The sequence below is a fragment of the Melitaea cinxia genome, chromosome 8 (assembly GCF_905220565.1).
Source record: "Melitaea cinxia chromosome 8, ilMelCinx1.1, whole genome shotgun sequence".
Lineage (NCBI taxonomy): Eukaryota > Metazoa > Arthropoda > Insecta > Lepidoptera > Nymphalidae > Melitaea > Melitaea cinxia.
In genome coordinates, this window is record NC_059401.1 from 1,398,336 (window position 1) to 1,422,452 (window position 24,117).

General features: G+C 32.4%; 1 protein-coding gene across 1 annotated transcript in view; it reads right to left on the reverse strand.

Annotated features, from left to right (window-relative positions):
- Positions 1–23,485, reverse strand: part of LOC123655626 (dynein axonemal heavy chain 2) — a 78,386-nt gene extending 54,901 nt beyond the window's left edge. Inside the window, exons 1-30 of the mRNA XM_045591386.1 lie at positions 23,140–23,485; positions 22,775–23,056; positions 22,100–22,694; positions 21,515–21,719; positions 21,295–21,432; positions 20,805–20,951; positions 19,466–19,588; positions 18,981–19,075; positions 18,173–18,248; positions 17,137–17,262; positions 11,865–11,963; positions 11,451–11,690; positions 11,050–11,164; positions 10,525–10,773; positions 9,945–10,141; positions 9,556–9,717; positions 9,326–9,443; positions 9,090–9,244; positions 8,833–9,008; positions 8,506–8,673; positions 8,216–8,383; positions 7,885–8,110; positions 7,687–7,806; positions 7,471–7,604; positions 7,054–7,324; positions 2,813–2,956; positions 2,326–2,424; positions 1,558–1,777; positions 920–1,082; positions 216–394 (exon numbers count right to left, since the gene is read on the reverse strand). Of these exons, the coding sequence (XP_045447342.1) occupies positions 216–394; positions 920–1,082; positions 1,558–1,777; positions 2,326–2,424; positions 2,813–2,956; positions 7,054–7,324; positions 7,471–7,604; positions 7,687–7,806; positions 7,885–8,110; positions 8,216–8,383; positions 8,506–8,673; positions 8,833–9,008; positions 9,090–9,244; positions 9,326–9,443; positions 9,556–9,717; positions 9,945–10,141; positions 10,525–10,773; positions 11,050–11,164; positions 11,451–11,690; positions 11,865–11,963; positions 17,137–17,262; positions 18,173–18,248; positions 18,981–19,075; positions 19,466–19,588; positions 20,805–20,951; positions 21,295–21,432; positions 21,515–21,719; positions 22,100–22,694; positions 22,775–23,056; positions 23,140–23,470 (5,521 nt within the window). The 5' untranslated portion in view covers positions 23,471–23,485. The remainder of the gene's footprint in view (positions 1–215; positions 395–919; positions 1,083–1,557; positions 1,778–2,325; positions 2,425–2,812; positions 2,957–7,053; positions 7,325–7,470; positions 7,605–7,686; positions 7,807–7,884; positions 8,111–8,215; positions 8,384–8,505; positions 8,674–8,832; positions 9,009–9,089; positions 9,245–9,325; positions 9,444–9,555; positions 9,718–9,944; positions 10,142–10,524; positions 10,774–11,049; positions 11,165–11,450; positions 11,691–11,864; positions 11,964–17,136; positions 17,263–18,172; positions 18,249–18,980; positions 19,076–19,465; positions 19,589–20,804; positions 20,952–21,294; positions 21,433–21,514; positions 21,720–22,099; positions 22,695–22,774; positions 23,057–23,139) is intronic.
- Positions 23,486–24,117: the final 632 nt, after the last annotated feature.

Below are 24,117 nucleotides of genomic sequence, written 5' to 3' on the forward strand. Positions count from 1 at the left end.
AACATAATACCTGTATGATGAAAATATTGGTCAGAATATTTAGTGAAATTATCTTAAGACAAATTTTAGCTCAAAATAGTTTGAAAAGTATTTTAAACATTTATTTGAAAAAACAGTTAAAGATCTCAGAGAGAGAACAGTTAGAGATCAGTATTTAAATTAAGCGGATTGATTCATCGAATAACGAAATAATTTCTATAGCCATTATTACATACCTGCAAAACACTTAGCCATGGACTTATAATCGAGACCATCAGAACAGTTAGTGACCACCACCCATCTAGCTAACGCACGGCCGAGATCTTTCGTGGTTTCCGTTTTACCAGTTCCAGCTGGACCTTGAGGACTACCACCTCGGAATAGATGTAACGCTGTTGTCAGTGTTATGTAACATCTGAGAAAGATTAGGTGACAACTTTAGCATTCTTATAAAACCAGTGCTTCTAATTTTATTGAAATTATAATCTCACATCGCCAATGGAATGATTTATTAGTCAGCGACAATAATGTAAGTAAAATATTAACTTCATTAATTTTTAAGCTGTTGTAAAAAAAAAATAGTTGAGTTTGGACATATCAGGATATATCCTGCTCAAAATCTGAAGCACCTGACAGTACCTGAACCTTCTGGACATCCAAGCTTAATAATACTGCTCTCAAATAATGTTCTGTTCTTGGGGTGAGTAAGGACCAGAGGTTCTGAGAGGGTTGGAGGTACGTCAAGCATCGTGATTATCGGCTACGGTAATCGCTTACCATCAGGTCAGCCTTACGCTTCTTTACCGATCTAGATGTATAAAAAAATTAGATCGTTCAATTTGGTAATCTAAGTTTATCTTTGTATAAATATATGTTGACTATCATAAATAATAATTTATGTCCTCTACGGTTAATCATATATGTATGTATGCTACCATACCTATCAGTAAGTGGCGTTATGACCAAACGACCAGAATTGCCAATATACTCATACGTGTAGATCGAGTTCGTATTAGTCTGCCTGATATAGCAGTCCTCGCGTTCTCTATCCCAGTAAAATTTTAGCTGAGAGAACCATTCGAACGCTGTTACCGACATACACCCTGCAAGTATATATGGACTTTGAAAAACCAGTTTCTAGCAGCCAAATCTTCACTTGCCTGATTTACCAAAATAGAAAAAAAAATGGATTTTGATACAAAAATTTTACACTAAACGCTCTCTATTACTTATCGACGTCGGTTTAGCTCTACTTAGACTGCTGGGCTATCAGCCACGGGTTTGATCACAACAGATGTTTATAAAGCCAGATCTTTGTTGTATGCTTGTCACATTTTGTGCAATTGCGTTTCCTGACCTTTCACATCATTTACACAGGATTTCACACAACTGGAGATTTTTAAGTATAAAGCGTTAATTAATCTTTAGCATTACAATACACTAGTTCCATACCTAACTGGAGAATAGCAGAAAACCCCGACAAAAATAAATTAATCCAGTTTTCTCTTAAATTCTTCCATAATTAGTATTATTAAACACTACTCCAGTACATTTTTTGGACAATAATTTAAGACTAACCCATTTTATACAGCCTATCCACAGTATCTCTAGAATGTATCTCAATCACACACAACGCGTTCACTTTGCAACGCAATATCTTAGTAATCTCCTTCCGGGACATCATCTGTAAAGTGGCGAGGATCTGGTTCTGTTTCTTGCGCAACTTCTTTAACGGTTTCTTTTCTTTCATGATCTCGCAGCGACATAATGTTCTAGTACAATCGGAAGTCCATTGGATCTATAAGAGGAGTTCCTTGAAAACTATCAATTGATCGACATGTTTTTAAAAAAGTTTACTCGGGTGTTTTTTTTTTCAAATTAGCCATATTTTTTTTCGGTTGCACCAATTTTTTTTTAAATATGATTATTGACCATAGGCACTAAATTGAGATATCATTTTTTTTTACCAAAGTGTGAGTTCTACAACTCTTTTTGTACCTATGAAACAATACCGGACCGATTTCTATGGAAAGCAAATTCACATCATATATATTAATACGCTAAGATGTTTACCTCCCTTGTTATAAAAAACCTCACAATTATTCCTCGTAAATTATATATCATTTATAGATAATCGCTTGCTATACCGGCATCCACAACAAAAAAAAAATACTATCGCTTTTTTTGTAAATTAATTAATTCTTAAAATAATATATATGACGGCTTTAATTTTGTAACAACGTCAACATGATTGACGGTTGGTAAATTTTTTATTTATTTAGTGTAAATTATTCGCACGAGTTTTGGATAGTATAAATTTAAAAGTTAAACTAAAACTGTATTAACCTTACTGCTCGTGATTCCAAGCTGACCCGGCCAGTCATTGATCCACTGTTCTCTTTGATAACGACATTTTCTTAATGCAGCTCGAGTTAATATTAATTGCTAAAAATGTATTATTTTTTTTACATTTTTCAAGATAATTGGATGTTATTTTCAGAACTGAGATCAGGACAAGCATGGACCTTAACATATATATCTCTTAAGTTTATACAGAAAATGTATTTTTTTTTTCTTAATAAAGCGATTCCGTGACCATTTTAGAATCAAAAATCGATGTTCTAATTTTGATTTTCAGTTATTTAATAACTTGCGGTAGCTTGCGGAGGTTTTTTCTAAACCAACCTAAAATATCAATTATTACATTCGTGTGGGGCAAATGCGCCACTTTGCCCCACCTGACCCCACCATGGATATTGCCATAAACAAATCCACAAACATACTACAATATATACATAGAGTTCAATTTTACATGTAAAAAGAGCAACCTTACCTCTCTCAAAACAACCCTCATGGTGTGTTCCAAGCCCAAAAGCCACACCTCTGCTGGACCATCTAACACCAGATTATACTTCCACTCTATACACTCGCCATCGTCGGACATCATGGCTTTAGCTACTGGCAACCCCAAAGCGTTCTGGAGTAATATTTGTGAACTTATTGTAATAATAAGTAATATACGCAAAAATAAAGAGTGGGTTAAAGAAGAAGTGATTATAAGTTTATAAATAAAGTAAAGAAGCTATTAAATTACTAAATATTACTATGGATATAGACAATACTTTAATGATAAACAATAATTGCACATACTATATATGCGCCTCCGCACCTATAATCAATTTTTTCATCTTTTGTATTTTTTTTTTTTTTTAATATGTAAATTACGCCTTTGATATAAAATAATCACGCGATTTATGACCAAAATCCGTTCTTCCAACAGTAACAAAAACTTTTAACTAAATCAAAAATTAAATAAGAACAGTTATAGATTAAAAAAACTAAAATTTTTATATTTCAAAATTTTAGATACAAATAAGTTATTTAAAAAAAAGTCAATTCCTTCTTTTATTTTATTTTATTTTCAATATTTTAAATAACTTTTTTATCAACATAAAATGATATTAATTATAAATTTAAAAAATATATATTGAAACTTGTGCAAATGAAGAACTTATGAAGTATTAACTATAAGTCTGAAAAAGTTAAAAAGGCATAGTGTGAACTAAAAACAGAAATTGAATAACAAAAACATTTTAAAATAAATTGAATTTATTTCAAATACATTTTCTTTAATTATGTTTCATTAACAAAAAACAGCATATACATAAATGTATTTATGCAAATGATTTACAAAAAAAAAACATTTGAATTGCATTTTTTTTTAAATTACAACCGGTTCTTGGCAGTTTTTTTTTTTTTAAATTACTCTACTACTAGTAGGGTGTGTACATACCGAACAGACCTCAATTTCACAATACAACACAAGGTGAGTCTGGTCAAAGGTACACTATTTTAGTACTTATAAAATTTGTACTAATAACAAGCAACTAAGAAATTCACAGATATACTAAAAGTAACAGCAGTTAAAAAAAAATTTTAAATGTTCTACAATTTTACATTAATTTATTATAAACCTGTTAATGATGACAAATATTAACAAACATAACATTATCAAGTTTTACTATCACAATATTTTCCTAACTCATATAAGTTTATCAACTAAAATTTAGTTATTGATTTATTTACTAAACTATCTACCAACGATCTTATCTGGTAAAGTTAGTAAAGTTTTGTAGACAGCTTTTTTATCTTCCTCGGAACGGCAAGAGAGTACCATGTGCAGATAGTCATTCAGTAATGATTGTGACTTTGCTTTCGGATGATTCATTAGAAGTATTGTTAGTGCCTGTAAAAACACATTAATAATTTTATTATTAAGGTATTTTTTTATATACACATTTTTCATACACAGGATCAACTATTTTCAAAGTTGGCAACTTAATTTTGGCAACGCAATGCCCCATTTATACATAATCACAGACTACATATCTATTTAAGTAAAACTGAATTGCTAATATTTGTAGATGCATAAACTTCCGAACCATTTCATCATAACATCATTACAGCCTATACAGTCCACTGCTGGACATAGGCCTCCACAAGTTTACGCTAAAAATAACATGAACTCATGTGTGTTGCCCATAGTCACCACGCTGGGCAGGCGGGTTGGTGACCGCAGGGCTGGCTTTGTCACACCGAAGACGCTGCTGCCAGTCTTCGGCCTGTGTATTTTAAAGCCAGCAGTTGATGAACCGTTTAATTTTTTTCTTTTTCATTTAATTTATTAATAGGACAAGGACTATACATAAGAAAATTTAAAAAAAAATCAGTACATAGATTAGCTACTATATGCTCAAAATCTCTAGGTTTATTTATTATAATAAATTCAAATCATTCAAAGATCAAACTTATCACATACCCTTATATATAGAGGTAGTTCATCACCCTTGTTAGATGCATGCTCCCATATCGGTGACTTCTTTAACAGATAAAGTAGCTGATTCCAATCGTGGGAGTATATAGCACGCCTTATAGCCATCTGGTAAGTGTTTCTCCATTTCTTATTTCTAAGTTCAGTCTCATACAAGCTGTTATCTAATTGCATTTGGACAAGATTTCTCTTGCAGCGTTTATCGTGCGGTTTCTTTGGTGTTTCTAATAAAGTGACCGCCTGTTTCTGTAATAGTAATTGTCAAAATATCATTAGAACAATATTTAAATTAAAATATATTAATGTTGTTTTATTTATATAGAAAGGTAAAGGACTATAATCCATACATCCTAGTCTGAATGAAAATAAATAAATAACTAACTAAATAATAATTAAATAAATATCTTATAACGTACACACACAGTCGTCTGTTCCTATGGTAAGGAATTTAATGCTTGTGTTACACGTAACAGCCAACTGTTATTACTATTTTTTTTTATAAATATACACACAAATATTACTTTTAAATTAATGTATATTCTAAATTAATGTATATTGTGCTTTTTAATCCTATGATGCTAATATTATTAATGCAAAATCATATAAGAATGGATCATATTTTAATAACTTTTGTCACACAATTTTTCAGCAAGATATAAGCAACACATTCCTGCCTTTTAGTTGCGATTAAAGTTGATTTCGAAATTGTGCACTAGCTAATAGGTTTCATGTCAAATGATAGCTTTTTTTTAAATGGACATGTGCGACAAAATTAGTTTTAGTAATTTATCTATAAATATAATGAAGTTTTGTCATTTCTGCTAACTCAATTTACTATTGGGTACAATGGTATCAATACTATTTCCAAGTTGTTCATTGAATATAATACCTTTTAAGTACCTATAAAATAATTTTAAACTTTTGAATTTAAAATAAATTAAATGACTTACCAAACTCGTTAAGGGTACGTAAAGACATTTAACCACATCTTCACTCATTTTTATCACTTTATACAAGCAACTATAACACTTGTGTTATTCTTCTTCTTCTTTGGCTTTAGCACCCTTGCGGAATTAACACTTGTGTTAAGCAAAAATAATAACCGGCTAGAAAAATAACCTTAATAATTTTTTCTGTTTGACAGTTTGACACTGACGAAAAATACGACAGACGAGTGACGACTGACGACTGTTGTTGGGTGCGTTCCACTAAAGGTAAAGGCCCGCCACGACATTATCCACAATCGCTGAAATTGCCGTTCCGTGTTGACGTGAATTTTATAGGTGGAATGCATATTTGAGTGCTGTGTAATCGCAATATGGCGGCATCATAAATAGCTGTGAGGGTATTAAATATTTCTGGATTGGAGTAAAACTTAATTAAATATTCAAGATTCCCGGGAATCGTTGCATTTTTGCCGAATCGAATAAGCATTCACAATTTTACATTGACAGTTCTTTTTTTAAATACCTACCACGTTTTAATAAAAGCCATCTCTAACCCACCTATATTTTGTGAGGGAAGATGAAAAGGGCGCGATTTGATCGCGAACATTGACGTCATCTATGACGTAGATCGCTCAAAACGATGGGCCTTAAGTGGAACGATAGAAAGGGCGTTACATTTCGTTGCGTTCGCTTTGTGGAACACACCCACTATGACAAGATGACAACTTTTTTCTTGCCATATTTAAATATTTTCCCTGTATTGATGTTAATTTGTTTTAGTTTAAAACTTGTGCTTTACTTTATTTTAGAACTTAGTTAGTTAGTTAGTTAGTGTAGTTAAAAAATTAGTGCTCAGTAGTTAAAATCTGTCTTTTTAAAGCAGGTAGGTGTAAAGATATAGTATATAATGCTACTATTTTAAAACTTTTTTTTTGTTGACATAAATGCGTTCCCTTTTGGTTGTATGAAATATTTTCGTTTGTCTGTTTGTTGTTGAAATATTACATTTTTTAAAATTTCTTTTATTATTTTTATCAATACTATAAATATATCAAAATTTAAGTTTGAAAAATATTTACTTTTGTCTCATTTTCTGGTAGCATTAAATAAAACAATTTTCGGATAATAATCCGTGCCAAGGAGTGCCGAAAAATATTGTTATACAATTAATACTATATCGTCATACACAAACGCGTATATTTTTTATAAATTGTTACTTATGACGAAGGCTAATACCATTTAATAAATAAATTTAAATAAATTTATATTTATTATAAAAATTAATTAAAACATTACCTTATCAATTCTAATTTTATTCACATTGTCAAATAACTTTTTCAAATGAACTTGAATAAGCTGTGGTTTCTTTGAATTTCCTAAGATTTCTAGCAGATCATCGTTTGATATGAAATAGAATCGAGGAAACAATTGTCTTTTCGTTTCGAGATACTTTTCTAAAGCACGCAATATTCCGTCTAAATTATCAACCATTTGATTCAATTTATTGAATAAATATGGAGCTGGTTTATACAGACATGCTTCAACTGCATTTTTTCCAGCATACATGCTGTAAAATATATGCAAATAGTGAAACAATACCGGATCTTTGAAATAATTAAGACACCTTTAATCTTTATTGTTCGCGTTCATCTTAGTATGTTTACTTACATACGTATTTTATTGTTTTATCGTGGTAGAGGATTGATTACTAACCTACTAGTAATTTCAGTCCAATCAGCAGTTAGCGCATCAAAAACTTTTACCTCATTTGGTAATTGTTTTCTAATATCTTCACCACTAAATATACTTTCTAAATATAGATACCGTCTTTGAACTTGTAGAGATATCTACAAAAAATTTCAAACAATAAAAATATTCTTGGTATATACGCAACAGTAATTTTAAGCATAGAACATATTTCAAAATAACCTCAATACACTCTGCTACGTATCCCAAAGATTTTTCCCAATAATCAACTTCTTTAATGAAAGGCTCAACGTATTTTGTAGATTTCATTGAGGAAAGTTGAACTTGATGGTCTTCTAGGAACTATAGAATTAGAATTATTTATAGTAAGGCCACATGACTTGTAAAAAAATAAATTAATGAAACTAATTTTCGACGCACTTGTGAAACATCTTCTACGTTTTTAATTCTATACATTTCTCCTTTGTGATGCTGCATTTCGTATGTCGTGGCTTTCCATACTTCTCGTATTGCCTTAAGACCGTTCTCTATATTCAATTCCATTGTGGCAGCATTTGATATTTCAGCAATATCCTCAGCGTACGCTTGAAAATTCAGTCTCATAATTAATTCAAGCTTAAAATCTTCAGAATTCTGATCAAATTCTCTGTTATAACATTTTAAGGAAAAACCATTAATTAAAAGAGAATGTTAACTATAATTATTATTTTTATTATCAATGTATAAAATAACATAAGATCTTTTAACTCACACTCCCATAAGAGTTTTTATTCTATCCCAATGTCTCTCTCTCATACAAGGATTTTTAAGATCACCAATTAAAGGTAAAGTTCGTCGAAAAGCGTCGACTTTTACCCTGGTCGTATCAATAATATCCCAACCTTTGTCTTTGAGTTGACGCGAGAGACGATTGAAGTTCCTAGAAAAAAAATTAAAGTCGCAATATTTATACGGGAGATTGATTTGCAGTAATAACCATTAGAGTTGCAATATTTATTTAGGAGATAAATTTGTAAATATGCATTACGGTATATGTCGTACCTAAATAGAAACATGACGTTATCTTCCATTTCATCTGTTTCCATTTCCCAGAAGGTTTGCGTTTTATATTTTTCCCAAGACTCCTCCCACTGAAACACCAAGCCCCACACTTCTTCCAATTTTTCCAGCTCTTTCTCCATCTTTTGCAAGTCTAGATTCACAGGTGTCCTATTAAAAATAAGTCCTTTAAAATAACTATAAATTTGAGTTGATGTTGTGTTTCTACAATGATACAGTTTACACAAAGACGCACTTATGACAGAAAACCTTACTAAACTAAATTTACACAATTCTACATTTAAAAAGTCTAAATTAATTTGAAATTACGTTAAATTAAACACAGCAAGACCATCTCTTATTTGTTGCTCTTGAGCACGAAGAGCATTGAGTTGATCTCTAAAGGCTTTCAATTGAGCTAACGCGTCTTTACCAGCGACGTCAGAGCTACAAGGCGCAGTTTTATAGAAATCTTCACAAAATTCTTTAGCAGCTTCTTTAAATTCCTATCGATCATTCAAAGGAAAGATTATCGATATTATTAAGGAAGGATATATTTATTAGAAATTTTATTCCGTATTAGTTACCTCTGCTTGTTCTAATAATTCAGTTTTAAATTTGTCTTTATTCATCTCTAGTGCTTTCTTTGCTTCTTCTAATAAGTTAAGATATTCGGTCCAAGCAACAGGAATATTTTCATGCCGAGTAGCCATGTCCGAACTAAGCTCGACCTCAAACTTGGCTATAAAGAATTCAAAACTAGTTATTATAAAAGTACCAAAATATTTTCGATAATTTTGTCGGATACTATTTGTAATCTTACCAAGAGTCGTCATTTTGTCTGTAATGGGAGGGAATGTTTTCTCTATTTGAGGTATTTCTGATACCAAGCGCTCATATGTAGCCATTGCTGAAGCTAATTCTTTTAAATCTGTAGGCATCTAAAATTTTTCGAACAATGAATAAATTACATGTACGAATATTGAATATGTTACCATTATTACAATTATTCAAAAAGAAAAATATAGGTTAAAAAGTTTTATCTAGACATACAGTCATGGCTTCCACACCACTTTTTTCTATGTAAGCGTACACTACATCAATATCCGATTCGGTTATTTTTCTCAGTAGTTCTCCCAATTTGGTTTGCCACACGAGACAATGTGCTATAATTGACTTCTTTAATTCACTAGAGTTTAAAGTAATAAAGTGAATCTGGAATTTTTAAACATATTTAAAAAAAATCCTACAAGTAGATAGAAAAAGCTACAAGTAGACAAAAAAGCCTGCCCAGCGTGGTGACTATGGGCAAAACACACGAGTTCACGCCATTTTTGGCAAGAACTTGTGGAGGCCTATGTCCAGTACTGGACTGCGAAAAGCTGATGTGATGATGTGATGAGACAAAAAAAAACTTTTTTATAAACATTGATTTTAAGTACTTGGGTAACAGTTTCTTGTATTTGGACAGCATTAGCGAGATTGCTGTAGTTGATAATGAGTTCATCAAAATCAGCGGCTGCGTGACCTTCTGCTCGATAATTCACCATAAATTCATCCTTATTTACTTTCCAAATATGTGCATACGGATCCCACATGTGAATATGTTCGTTTACAAGAGCTAAGTTATATTCTATTTCTGTAAGTCAATATTTATTCATTATTATAATATGGTGTAATAATGGTTTGAAGTGCCCAATTGTACAAATACGATTGCAAAATATTGTGATAGTAAATTAAGGTTTCTTAAATATATACTATGCTACACAATCTGTAAGAGTTTTCTGTATCATGGCCGAAAATATTTTGGATCAATATTTATAAAACTATACTGTAATGAAACGAACGCATTTTAGAACATTTTGATTACACTTAATTAGTAAATTACATTATTTTATAGATTTTTATTACTATTTTAAGCAACCGGATCCGCGCCCTTGTACAATATTGCAAAAATAAAATGTACGTCGTCGTTATTTTTCATTTTTATATTTATCCAAGTCACATAGCTTCAATACGTACCAGCATTTATTAAAGTTTGTAATTTATTGCTATCCACATCCGCCTTGATCACCTCTGTAAACTTTTTCAATCCACCGGCTGGTAATCCGAACTTCTCATACAATCTCGGTATTGTACTTATGAGATGAGTAATTTCTTCAATTATTATCTTGAAAGTTTCTACTAATTCATGTTGATTTGGGATGAATGTAATATTTTTACCAGTTAAATACAGACTCATTTTAATTAGAGGCGATGGTGCCATTGTACCTGGAAAATTAATGTATCTTAACGTGTCAATTTTTTGCGCATTTTAAAGAATTAGTCTGTTTTACAGTTTTACATTTAGTGTTGTGTATTACAATAAGTATGTGGTGTATTTACACGATCTGGTTTTTTTGTGTTATATTTTAACGATTTAAATTATTTAACATTACTTTCATTGACATATTTTTATTTTTGCAATTGTAAACGCTTTGACATTACAAATTATTATAATTTTTTTGTCATATGATTGAAATTTAATATATGTAGGTAAATACTAACCGTCACCATGTACCGCTTTATACATATTTTGCATTGTAGCTTTAATCGCTAAGCGTAATGCATCCTCTAACAAGCGATCGAATCTTTTAACATACTTTATCCAATGATCTGCCATCTAAAAATGTTAAGAAATATACTAATATAATCACTTTTCTAATTTTTTTTAATAGGTACATTTTTTAATAATTAATCACTTTTGTATACTATAGCAGTTTCTTGAACATGTTCAAGTCTTTAAATGAGTTCGTTATTATTAAAAACATACCTGTATATCACTCTCTTAAAAATATTTTTAAAATTAAAATAATTTGTGTCTTAAAGTCAGTACGACAAGTAGAAAAATGGTTAGCTTGATAAGTTTTGTAATAATTCAGCCAAGCTATACAGTACCATTAACTTACTTGTGTTATATGTGCCTCAAAACCCTCATAAACAATAATAATATACGTTATGATTTCCTTATACATGTCTAATATTTTAGCAGCTGCCTTCTCCTCCATTTCCCTTATTGTCTTTCGTAGTACACTTATCTCAAATACATTATAAATATCAAACTCAATAAGTGGTGTGTCACAAATTTTTTCCATTATTTTTACTAAATTTATGTTACAATTTTTGTATGTGTTTAAGAAATCTTGCAACTAAAAAACAAAAAAAAAAATCAATTAAAATTTAAGTTTTATATTTAATTTACAATTTTATACTTTGATAAATATCAATGTGACATAAATTTATTCGATATATTTATGTTTTGCTTATTTAATTATAAAATAAAGAGGAAGGAATTATTTCTTTTATAAACAAAACGTATATACTTCTCCGATCTGAGTTACGCAATCTGCAATGTAAGCATCAGACATTGTCGATGTCCATGTTAACTTTGTAATTCCCGGTTGAACTTTCTTTTCACAAGCCTGCAATATTTCAAAAAATGTGAGTAAAATATACGGTCATAGTGGCAATACTTTTGTATACTAGTGAAAATTATTGTATACTTTTAAGAACCGAATTTATGTTTTAGGACTTTTAGAACGCTGATCTCCAACCTAATCTTGTGTAAAATTATATAATGTGAAATTTAGTTTTTACAGTATACTAGATGACCTCGCAAACGTTGTTTTTCCACATATGTTATTAAACCCCTTAATCCAACCCCTTATAACTTAGAGGTATGAAAAATAAATGTTGGCCTAGTCTCAGGCCTACCCAATATGCACACAAAATTTCATAAAAATCGGTCAAGCCGTTTCGGTGAAGTGTTTCAACTAACGTTGTGACACGAAAATTTTATGTTTAGTATAAAGAAATGTAACTAAATACGTAATACGGTAATATAGTCTAATACCTGCGTGTAGATCACAGACATATAAGAGGAAAGATGTATTTGAAATTCAGACGAGTGAGAAAAAGATGGAGATATTACTTATTACTGTTTAAGTGTTTGTGTAATTTGTGTACAGTCTGTTCCTCTTATATGTCTGTGGTGTAGATGAATAAAATATTTTACGCAGCTATACACCTTCATAATGGATGCGTTCCACTAAATGACCACAACGATACGCCTTGGAAGGCCTTCTCTATTGTTCCACCTAAGGCCCGTGGTCGTCGCGAGCGATTGATCGACGTCATAGATGACATCGTTATCTCTCATTCGTTTCATTAAAAACGCAACGATTTTGCGGGAATCCACGTTCAATTAAGTTTTACTTATCCATGCGAAATATTTACTCACAATCCTCAAAGCTGCATGTTTTTATCATGCCGTCATATTGCGAGCACACAGCTTTCAAATATGCGTTCCGCCTATAAAAGTCACCTACAATGCCCGCGACTTTTTACGTTAGTGGAACGGCAATTTCAGCATTTTCAGCGGTCGCGGTCGATGAAGTAGTGGGCCTTAAGTGGAACGTATCCACTATCATTCAAAATTTGTCAATGTCAGGCGTCAGCTGTTTAAAAATTGTTTCAAATTCCAAAGACAGTACGTTTTCAAACTTATAAATTATCACAAATTTTCATAACAAATTAACAAAGCAATATTTTCTTAAAATATATATCAGCGAAAATACACAAATGCAAAGATATTATAATAGCAATGAATTTAGGAGATCCAGACTTAGAATTAGTGGACCCAACACCAAATATTCATTCGCTATTCTTACATTTTGATAGCTTATTTTTTTGGACAAAACTAGCAAGCAGAGCTGTAGTTCGCTGGAGCAAACGTATGTACTCTTGTGCAGGGATATGTTCGTAAGTATTTTTATTACTTTATTTTTGTTTCAACATTTAAGTAATTGTGTTATCTGTAAACAGAGTCTCCTTGTTCGGATGGGAAGAAAATGTTATGCCATATTTATAATAAGTTATTCTCATCGTAAAAGCTATTTGCGAGTGTAATCAATTATGAGTCATAGGCAAAATTTATTAAAATTATAATTTTTTAACAGTTTGTTTAGTTTGTAATCTAAGAGATAAAATTAATTACAAGAAAAAATTGTGATCAAAGAAAAAAGTGCTATCATAATTATATTATTTATTAATAATGAGTAACTTTAACACATAGAACTTTTATGAATTATGATGACAATACTAAAGAACTTTTATATTTATTTGGTCATTTTTTCACAAAATGCTTTTGTGGAAACAATATTTAACAATGTGCAAAAAAGAACTACTAACTAAAATCGATAAAAACACACACAAACACATATTTATACAACTTACACATAAAAATCATACTGTCGCTTGTATGATATTTATAAAGTTACAAGTTCACACCAGAATTAATTTATATCAATGTATATTTTATTCCAGTTACGATAGAGGAGGCCTCTGTGATATAGCTTTAAGCGAACCATTACTTAAACTAAGGCCTCGGAAGGATTTGGTAGAAACCCTGCTACATGAGATGATCCATGCATATCTCTTCATCACAGACAGGGACAGAGATAGAGATGGTCACGGACCAAATTTCAAATCTCACATGAACAGAATAAACCAAGCAGCTGGTCTGAATATAAGTATATATCATGATTTTCATGAAGAGGTGAATATTTCATTACTATAATTATAATTGTATTTATACTAATTTTTTAATTAATAAAATAATATGCATTTTAATTAATTAGTGATAACATTTACCAATAAACAATACTTAGCCTTACTGTTTAATTTTAACTTTACGGAGATATCATACCATTTTAGGTAAAACTATACCAAACTCACTGGTGGAGATGTAATGGACCATGTCAGACAAGAAAACCACATTTTGGGATAGTGCGGCGGCCTATGAACAGGGCTCCAGGTCCCACAGACTCCTGGTGGGACAGTCATAAAAGAAACTGTGGAGGTACATTCGTGAAAATCAAAGAACCCGAGAAAGCAGAAAATAAAAAATCATCTCAACCAAGTAACAATAAAGTACCCATAACTAAATATTTTAATGTAACTAAAAGTAAAGATAGTAGTAATAATAAGTCAAATAATAATGTCAAAGTATCTAAACCTGTTTTAAAAGAATCTAATAATGTACCTTTTAAATCTAATTCATTTACGAAAAGTTACACTAATGTTGTATCTAAGAAGAATAATATAGTTTTTAATCCTAAAATTACTAAACCACCAACACAAGTATTCATAGGTAAGGGACAGACTATTAGCGATACAAGCAAAACAGAAGCGGGTAGTGTTGTTGAGACTGTTAGATATATTTGGGCAAATAAGCAGTTATCAAATACAACTAATACACTTTCTAACATAAACAATTCTGGAAAAAAACAGGTATCAAAAGTCGTCAGTGCCAACTCTAATAAGCACAAAGCAGAAGATACGTATATTGCATCACCGCCAGCAAAAATCACAAAAATAGATGATTATTTCAAAAAAACCGCTACATCTGTATTAAAAGATTTGTATGGACAAGATTTTGTTATTAAAGAAGTGAATAGTAATAAGAGGTTATCAGTAACACCCGTTGAATCAAATCATGTTAATTGCCCTGTTTGTAATAGTAAAGTAAGTGACGCAGAAATAAATAAGCATTTAGATGAATGTTTAAATAAAGATATAATTAAAAATATTAGCGAGGATAATATGGATACGAAACCGATAAATGGTAAGATAGATTATGATGTAGAAAATAATAATATTTCCAGCTCCATCGAAAAAGATAATAGTAATAAAATTAATAATCCTGTTAAGGAAGAAAATGTACCATTACGATTTTCTGATATCAAAACTGAACTCGTTGATGAAATAGACTTAACGACATACCCACTGATTAAAACAACACAAGAAAATGTTAATGCCAAAGTTCTAAATGCCAAAACATCTAGTAAAGAAAAACAACCAGAAGATAAAAAATCCGATGCATTTAAAACGAAGGAACAAAAAGATTTGTTAACAGATCCTAAAATTAAAATAGAACCTAGCTGTAGTAATGAGTTAGATAAGTCATTAAGTGAACAAAAATGTCCTTGCTGTGATAAGCTAGTAACAAAACCAATGGATCAACATTTAGACGAATGTTTAGCGTTTTTCGATAATAACGCGACAATACCTACAGAGGTTCCCTCTACAAGTTTTGAGACTATTGTAATAGATGACGAATTTGATGAATCGTTAACGTTAAATTCAACGGGAACTAAGTGTCCATGCCCTTGCTGCCTTAAAATGATAGAACTAGTAGATATGAATGATCATTTGGATATTTGCTTGAGTTAATGCCTTTTTTTGTTAATAATTCGTGAAGAAAGGAAAAGAGGTAATATTTGGGAGGTAATCTACTTCTGTTCACTTTTCCACAATTCAATCTATGGCAATATTTAAAGTGAACTCATTTTGTGATTTTATATGATAATTATGATATATATTCATTTGAATTTTTTTTTTTTCTTTGATTAATACGTATGGAAATTATAGGTATTTATATTAAATGTGTGATTAATATTATAATATATAAATACAAATATTAGATCATAACAGGGCCATTACAAACTGCGCCAATGGGCTTGTCAATAATAATAATAATTTATTTATTTTGCCAGAATATGGTATACAGGTTGTCAAATTTAATAGTTAGTCAACATATTCTACCGATTTTCGGTGTGCAAATATTAGTTAAATGTAACATAAATAGTTCATTTTAATTTATAAATTGTCAAAAAACGAAATAAATTATGTCAATTAAAAAAAAAGATTTATAATTGGTATATCAATTTTAATTGGTCCCAATCTTGCGTAGAATATATATATTTTTTGTTATTTTTTGCTTGTATAAAAAACCTTTTTTTTTTTATTTGTTTACATTTTGTCTCAAGCCCCAATTAAGACGAATTAAAAAAAAGAAAAAGAAAGAAGATTATAATGAAACAAGTTTTTCGGATTTTATTGCGGTTTCAGATACTTTACAGCAATCATGGTTATGGGATCGTGACCATTGTTATTATAGTAAAAAGTTGTTTTTTTATAATGAGTGGAATTCGCGTAAACATTAGAAAAGAATAGTTCATAGTTTAATATGTTTAATTTACATTTGTATATCTATCATGTTTTAGAACGATATATAAAAGAAATTTGTTGCGTTATGATTGTTTGATAATTATTTCATTATCTTTGCTTAACTGAATAAAAGACTGAATTAATGTTAATATTTTTCAATTAAAACATTGTAATTTTCAATATCTGGTATATATGAATTATTTCACTGTCTACAATAAAATCATCCTTTTAAACTGTTAGATTTTGAATTAAATTTAACTAGCAGCAGGAAATTTCCTGCTCAAAATCTGGAGCAGCCCGACTGGGGTAGTACCTCGACCTTACAGAGGATAACAGCTAAATATGTATGTATGTATGCATTCCTGTAGTGAGTAAGGTAACTAGAGCTTCTGGAAAGGATTGTGGATAGGGTCGGTAACGCGTTTGCGATGCTTCTGGTGTTGCAGGCGTCTATAAGCTACGGTAATAGTTTACTTGCAGGTGAGCTGTACGCTTGTTTTCCGCCCTATTAAAAAAAATCTGAAATTAGGTTTTCTTTGTGTTAATAAATTATAATTTTCTATTAATGTTTATTTCGATACTTACCAAGGTGAGTGGTTTGAACAATAGTCTCTCTTCTTCAGATAGGGAGTCTAGTATGTTATTGTAACCCTTCACAACTGCCAGTACGCTCTCATAAACGTAGAATATAGATTTGCTCTTCATGTATACCTAAATTGAGTAATGATTCAAATAAAGATTCATTAACAATTGCAACATGAAATAAGCAATTTTTTTTTAATGATTTTGCATTTAAATCAAACGCTATTTTTTTTTTCAATTGATTTAATAATAATCGCTAAAATAACAACCGCTCTGGTGTAGTGGTGCGATGAGGCGCCTAAAACACCGACGGTTTAAGTGTTTGATTCCCGCTCGGGATGGATATTTGTATTTGTAAAAATATTTCTTTCCGGTTACGATGTCTGTCCTAGTGGGTCTCCACCGTGCCTCGGAGAACACGTTACGCCGCCGGTCCCGGCTATCATAAATACCTGATAGCGATCGTTATAGTAGGGAACATATCCGCCAACCCGCAGTAGAGCAGCGTGGTGGATTAAGCTCCAATCCTTCTCCTACATGAAGAAAGAGGCCTGTGCCCAACAGTGGGATGAATGCTAATTTAGAAATAGAAGTAAACTTAAAAAGTTAAATATTCACATCACTAGCTACAAAGAGACGTGCTTAAGAACTAAATAAAATCTTATAATTGTTTTGAACTAACATTAAAACCTAACTGCTGATAGTGTCGGCAAGTTTGCATTACATAGGTATAGGCTCAGATTAATTAACAATATTAAAAATCTAAAGTATAAGAGCTATGCGATTGAAACTTTATGTGTTTAATAAGTCTACTATTGACATCATATCCCGAGAATTTTGTTTATCTGGTATAATCCAAACCCAAGTTATGAGGGTTCAAAAAAACGACGAAGCACTTCGAGAAAAGGTAGGTAGTGCTTTTCGTTTTTTTTTTGGCTCGGCTTGGCGGGGGCACTACCGCGCCCCCAGATATGATGGTCCTAACCTATAGGTTGATAGCCTATAGGTTGAACCGATTTGATATATGGTAGAAATATACCTGGTAGGCGTGTAAGGGTATATCCAATCCTAAATTTTCCCAATGGCTTGCTTCCTTGCATAACTCCAAGATATTGCTGCATAACATAATAATACTTTATTGTACACCAAAACAGAGATAATACATAGCCAATTGATTTTAGCAAAGTATCATAAGGAATAAGGATAAAGGGCAGCCCTACCACTGAAAAGCGATCTCTTCCAAGCAACCTAGGGGCAGAGGATGTGGTATTGTGACGGTGTAGGTGTACAGAACTTAACTGAGGTAGAGCACAGCAGGAATTTCCTGCTCAAAATATGGAGCAGCCCGACTGGGATAGTACCTCGACCTTACAGAAGACCACAGCAAAATAATACTGTTTTCAAGCAGTATTGTGTTCCTGTTGGTGAGTAAGGTGACCAGAGCTCCTGGGGGGATTGGGGATTGGGTCGGCAACGCGCTTGCGATACTTTTGGTGTTGCAGGTGTCTATAAGCTACGGCAATCGCTTACCATCAGGTGAGCTGTTTGTTAACGCTTGTTTGCCGACCTAGTGACATAAAAAAACAAAAAAAAAAAACACAATAGATTGTGATTTAAAGTGAGAGATGGACGTGTAAACATACATATGTACATACAAAAAAATACACCAATACCAACAATGAACAAAAATAATAAATGAAATCGACCGAAAACCGAAGTCTTGAAGATTGATAATCATCATCAAACTAGTATAATCAAAAACAAAATCATTTAAAATCGAAGTTAAGTATTTTTTAGAAAGAAAATTCAACACATTCTATCATATTAAATATTATAAAAATACCTACACATCAATATTACACTCCAATAGCCCAGGGTTTTCCGCACTCTTTCTCATCAAAGTTCTGTTCAAGCCAGCAGCACATTTTTCATCCACATTATGCTACAAAATATATTTAAGGATTTTTTAAAAAAGAACGTAAGAAAATATAATTTAAATATTGATGGATTTTTTTTTATACGACCAATAATCCTACGACCACAAGCGTAAGGCCCACCGGTGATGTTAAGCGGTTACCGTAGCCTAAAGACGCCTGCAACACTAGATTCATCGCAAGAGCGTTGGCGAACCTACCCTCGATCCTCCCCAGGAGCTCCGGCTACCTTAATCGCCAACTACTTGAGAACATTTGGTTTGGATATTATTTGGCTGTGATATTCTAAAAGGTTGATTTACCTCATTCGAGGAACTGCTCAAGAGTTTGAGCAGTTCCTCTGGTGAGGTAAATCAACTTCAAAATTCATTGATTCAATTAAAGTTGTAAGATAGTACCGTCCAAGATATCCATAGTTCCCTGATCGCGACATCTATGGCTCCAACGAGCCTATTCACGTGCATGATCACATCCTCAGAGTTGCTGCAAGGCAATAGCCATACTGACGCATCTGTCATAACCTGTTGGAAGATAATTTTGGATTTCAAGAAATTATTATTTTAATTTCTCTCTCTTCCCGTGGGTGTTTAAAAGACGACTAAGGGTTACTACCACCTTGGAACTTAAAAAGCCGACCGATGGCGGGATAACAAAAAGGAATGTTAATAACTTTCTTTTGTCATATTTTTGTTTAGGATTTGTTAAATTATGAAAAAAAAAATAACTAAAAATCATATTTCCTTAGTCGTTGATGCCTTATCGCGCTTTTTTTAACCGACTTTCAAAAAAGAAGGAGGTTCTCAATTCGATTGTATTTTTTTTTTACATAAAATGTATGTTTTCTCAGAACTTTTCACTGGGTAGATCTATTTTGATGATTTTTTTATTTGAAAGGTGTTGCGCGTCAAGTGGTCCAATTTAAATTTAGTTGAGATCTTACAAGTACTTTTCTAGTTATATCTAATAATAGGTATTTACTTGACAATTTTTTCATCGACCTACTTTGTATTTTACCGCATAACTTTTCACTGGGTGTACCGATTTGGATGATTCTTATTTTAACTGAAAGCTTGCTTAATGCTTGTCATGTGGTGTCATTTACATTTGATCGAGATCCAATGATATAATATATTTTTCACCTCAATGTCGAGTTCTGATTATAACTTTTTGAGTAATATTTGACAACGCATATTTACTTGACTATTTTTTCGTGACCCTACGGTGTATTACGATGTAATTGGAGTAGTTTTTTTAGTTTGCGAGCATATACAATTATTCATATTTTATGGCCAAAGCGCAAATTATTTATGTCTATAACCCCCTAATAGTATCGCTATTGTCATTGAAGATACAAATGCGAAGAGGAGCTTACAACTTTCACTGTCTATATCAATATTTTTATTTGTATTTGTGTTGCAGACACCATGGTATCAGTCACCCGTGACCATGTCGTCTGCAACGTCGTGGAACTATCTGGAGTTTCAAAAAAAACGAGCGTGCTTTAGAGCACACGACTGAACTAAAACTTTTTTAGTTGCCCCTACAGTAATATACGAAACGTAACTCTCTCTCTTTTTATCTTCACTAACTTATATTTCCCTCTCAGCTTCCTTTCGCCTCGCCCGATCGCACTTTTCATAACGCTCTCGTTACGCACTCACCAGTTTGTTCCCCAAGACAAGCGTACGTAAAGAGGTTTTACTTCAAAAGATATATAAATAAGTGTTTATAGAAGACCTTCTTAAGATAAGCCAATCGATCTCGACGTGCTCGCAATAAGGCAGCGCGTCCAGCGGCGGCGGGTAGCGTTCCGGCGCGCGTGCCGCGGCTCGACACCGTCTCTTTTTTAGCCGCCTGTACCTCCTCGCTGAACATTGCCCACACCTGGACCCATGAAATAAATTGCCCCTACATACACCTATTTTCGTTACAAGTTAACAATTCAGGCGTGTGTATTCGCGCTTTCAAAAGCGCTTTTGAATTTGCTGATTTTTGAGTTTGTTCGTAATATAAATAACCATTCAAATCTTACAGCAGCCATGTGAATGATAAATTTAATTAACATGTTCGTTTTAAGAGTTTCATTAGAAACTTATTGTGATGTGCAAATTTTAGGGATTTGGATGGAGAATCTTTTGAAATTAAGAAGTTCATTTAACAAGTAATTAATTTATCACGATATACTAACTTACCTATTAACTACGATATAATTGCCAAAAAAACTCACTTCAGCAGTCTTCCTTTTAAAAATACGCCTAAGATTCTTCCGTCTGGAATAGTTGTGCAAGGAAAAAAGAGCTACGACTGCTTCTTCTACGTGATTGACTCCTTCAAAAACGGTTTCCACTAAATTTTCTATGATGATCTAAAAAAATAGATAATATTACTATTATGTAAAAGTTTATACTTCTATGGGATTTCAATTTTGTGGAATATATTACACTAACCTCAATATCCTTAATAACCGTTCTAAACTGCAAGATATCGTCGTACCAAGACGGCGCTTGTACATCTAATATATTATGTGCTACTGCCTTCACATTATCAAGTGCATCTTGGAACATATGTTCGATCTGGTCGCATTTCGCCTCGAATTGATCCCCGTGGGCTCCACCAAACATAGGCTTATTTATAGTTTCGAGTTCGTCAATTCTGTAAAATAAGTGGCTTTATTAAATACTAGCGACCCACCCCGGCTTCGCAGGGTTGCGAAAACTATCAGTATTCCTCTACTCTATTATGTATGTATTACTTTATACTCTATTCTTCGCTCTATTTACTAAAGAAAACCGCATCAAAATACGTTGCGTAGTTTTAAAGATCTAAGCATACAGACAGCAGGAAGCGATGTTGTTCCATACTATGTAATTACTTTGTTATGTTAAATAAATTCGTAATAAAAAGCCGTTAAAACCACTGGCGACTTAGAAAAGGCAAATAAATTTTGTAACTATTCATAGAATAACACGTATGATTTAATATTATCTACAATAAGAGTGATCAAGTAAGAGTCAAGAAGTCAACAAAATTACCTCCCAAAAATAATCATACAATTGCAAACATCCAACATATCAAAACATCTCTGCACAAATGAATCAATGTAATTGAATATAGACCCAGTGTCCAATTCCCAAGTGCCTGGCTTTGACTCACTGTGTGCCTCTACCATTAGATCATAAATTTCTCTATACTTTTTGCAACAATCTATACATTTCGTGAATTCTCCCAAAGCCTTCTTAGTTTTACCGCCAAAAAGTTCATCCAACCTAATATAATTTTTGCAAAGAATAATGATTTGGTTGCTCAAGGCCTTAAAGAGATTGGTAATCCGCGTTTCTGAATTGTAGTAAGGAGATTCCATCCAGATAAATCTGAAGAGATTGATAATTTGCGGAATGTTTTTGCAAATGTCATCCGGGTCAACGACGCATTCTAAGACGGCACAGGGCTGTTTTATAATTTGTAAGTATTCAATGTTGGAGGTTGCTTCCTTTATCTTCTGCTTAATTTCTTCGCAAAGAGCTTGGAACTGGTGTATGAATGTAGAATGGGTGGTAACGAGAATTTTCGTAATGTGTTTTACAGCTGGATTTTTCAATTGATGGACGAGTGCGCTTAAATTTTCATCTGTGAAATGAATAACATGAAAAATTGATTACTTGATTTATAAAACTTTTAATCTAAAAAGCATTTCTTTAAATTCTTACGTCGATAAACCCAAAAATCGTATTCGTCACTAGGACATAAGAGTTCCTTTTGCGAGGCGACAGATGCTTGATCTTCAATACAAGACTTGATCTGATGTGTCCAGTACACGACCACTCCCTCTAATCTCTTAACTAACTCACGGTCAGTGCTTGCCACTTCGAACGAGAGTTGCTGACCCTCACGCGGTATATACAGAACGGTCAATCCGAGCATTTTGTAATACATATCCGTTAATTTTGCCAGAAATGTGTGCAATTGGGAACAAAATTCACTTTTAACACCTGAAACCGAACAAAATACGTTTTACGAAGTCTGGTATATCATAGGAATTTATGTAGAAGTAACTTTGGGCTTAGGTACTTACTGTCTGGCCATGTAGTGACAGCAAAGAAATAAGGCGCGTACATTAATTCCAATATTTGAATTAAATTAGATTCGACCGAATCCACAAAAGTTCCGAATACAACTTCATCGTGAAACGTTTCAACTTTAAAAACTTGATCGGGCTGCCTTAAAAAGTATGTAAGATCGTATACAGGAGACAGAGGAATGTCACAGGCAGCTTTTAATTTATCCCCCTTAAAATAAACGCAGAGTATTAAAGATCGGGGGTCGGTGATCCAGTCTTCGATGCCTTCCATGGCTTCTTTATTCCAGTCTTCGTCCCGTAAATCGTACAATGTGGTCATCTTCATGACATATGATATCAGTTTGTTTAACTCCTCTGGCTCGTAGACAGGTTTAACTGGCTGTTCCGCTAATTCTCTTTCCAATTGTGCTAAGCGTTCCTTTTCTGCACCGATAATTTAATCGTTCATTAAATTGGATAAACTCGATGAATAGGAACTTCAAATGCTGAATTTACTAAACTACTTCAGTAGGTAAAAGGAATTTTAAATGAAACTTCATGATATCGTAACATTGTGACACCATGTCATCGTAAGCATATCACGGACATTATGAGAAATCCTGTTTGTCATAAGAGAATTTCTAACAACTTACAGAGCATTATAAAACCTGTTTGCTATTGTTCTTAGTTGGAGAGGAAGCTTTAAATTAGTTGAATGCACCGTTAAATAAAAGTTTTGATCAGAAGTGTTATTTATGAAAATGAAAAATACAAAACTGAAATCAAGATTTGTCAAGCATTGCTATCAAAGAAAGTACTACTTGTATGGTGGCATCTGTCTAGTGACATAAAAAAAAGAGAAAACTGACGTATCCTACATCGCGATATCAAATTTATCAGAGCGATTGAATATATATACAAGAACCCGACAATAACCGTCGGGGCAGTAGCCCACCAGACTCAATACCCGTCTGGTCGGAGGATCCTGCCTTT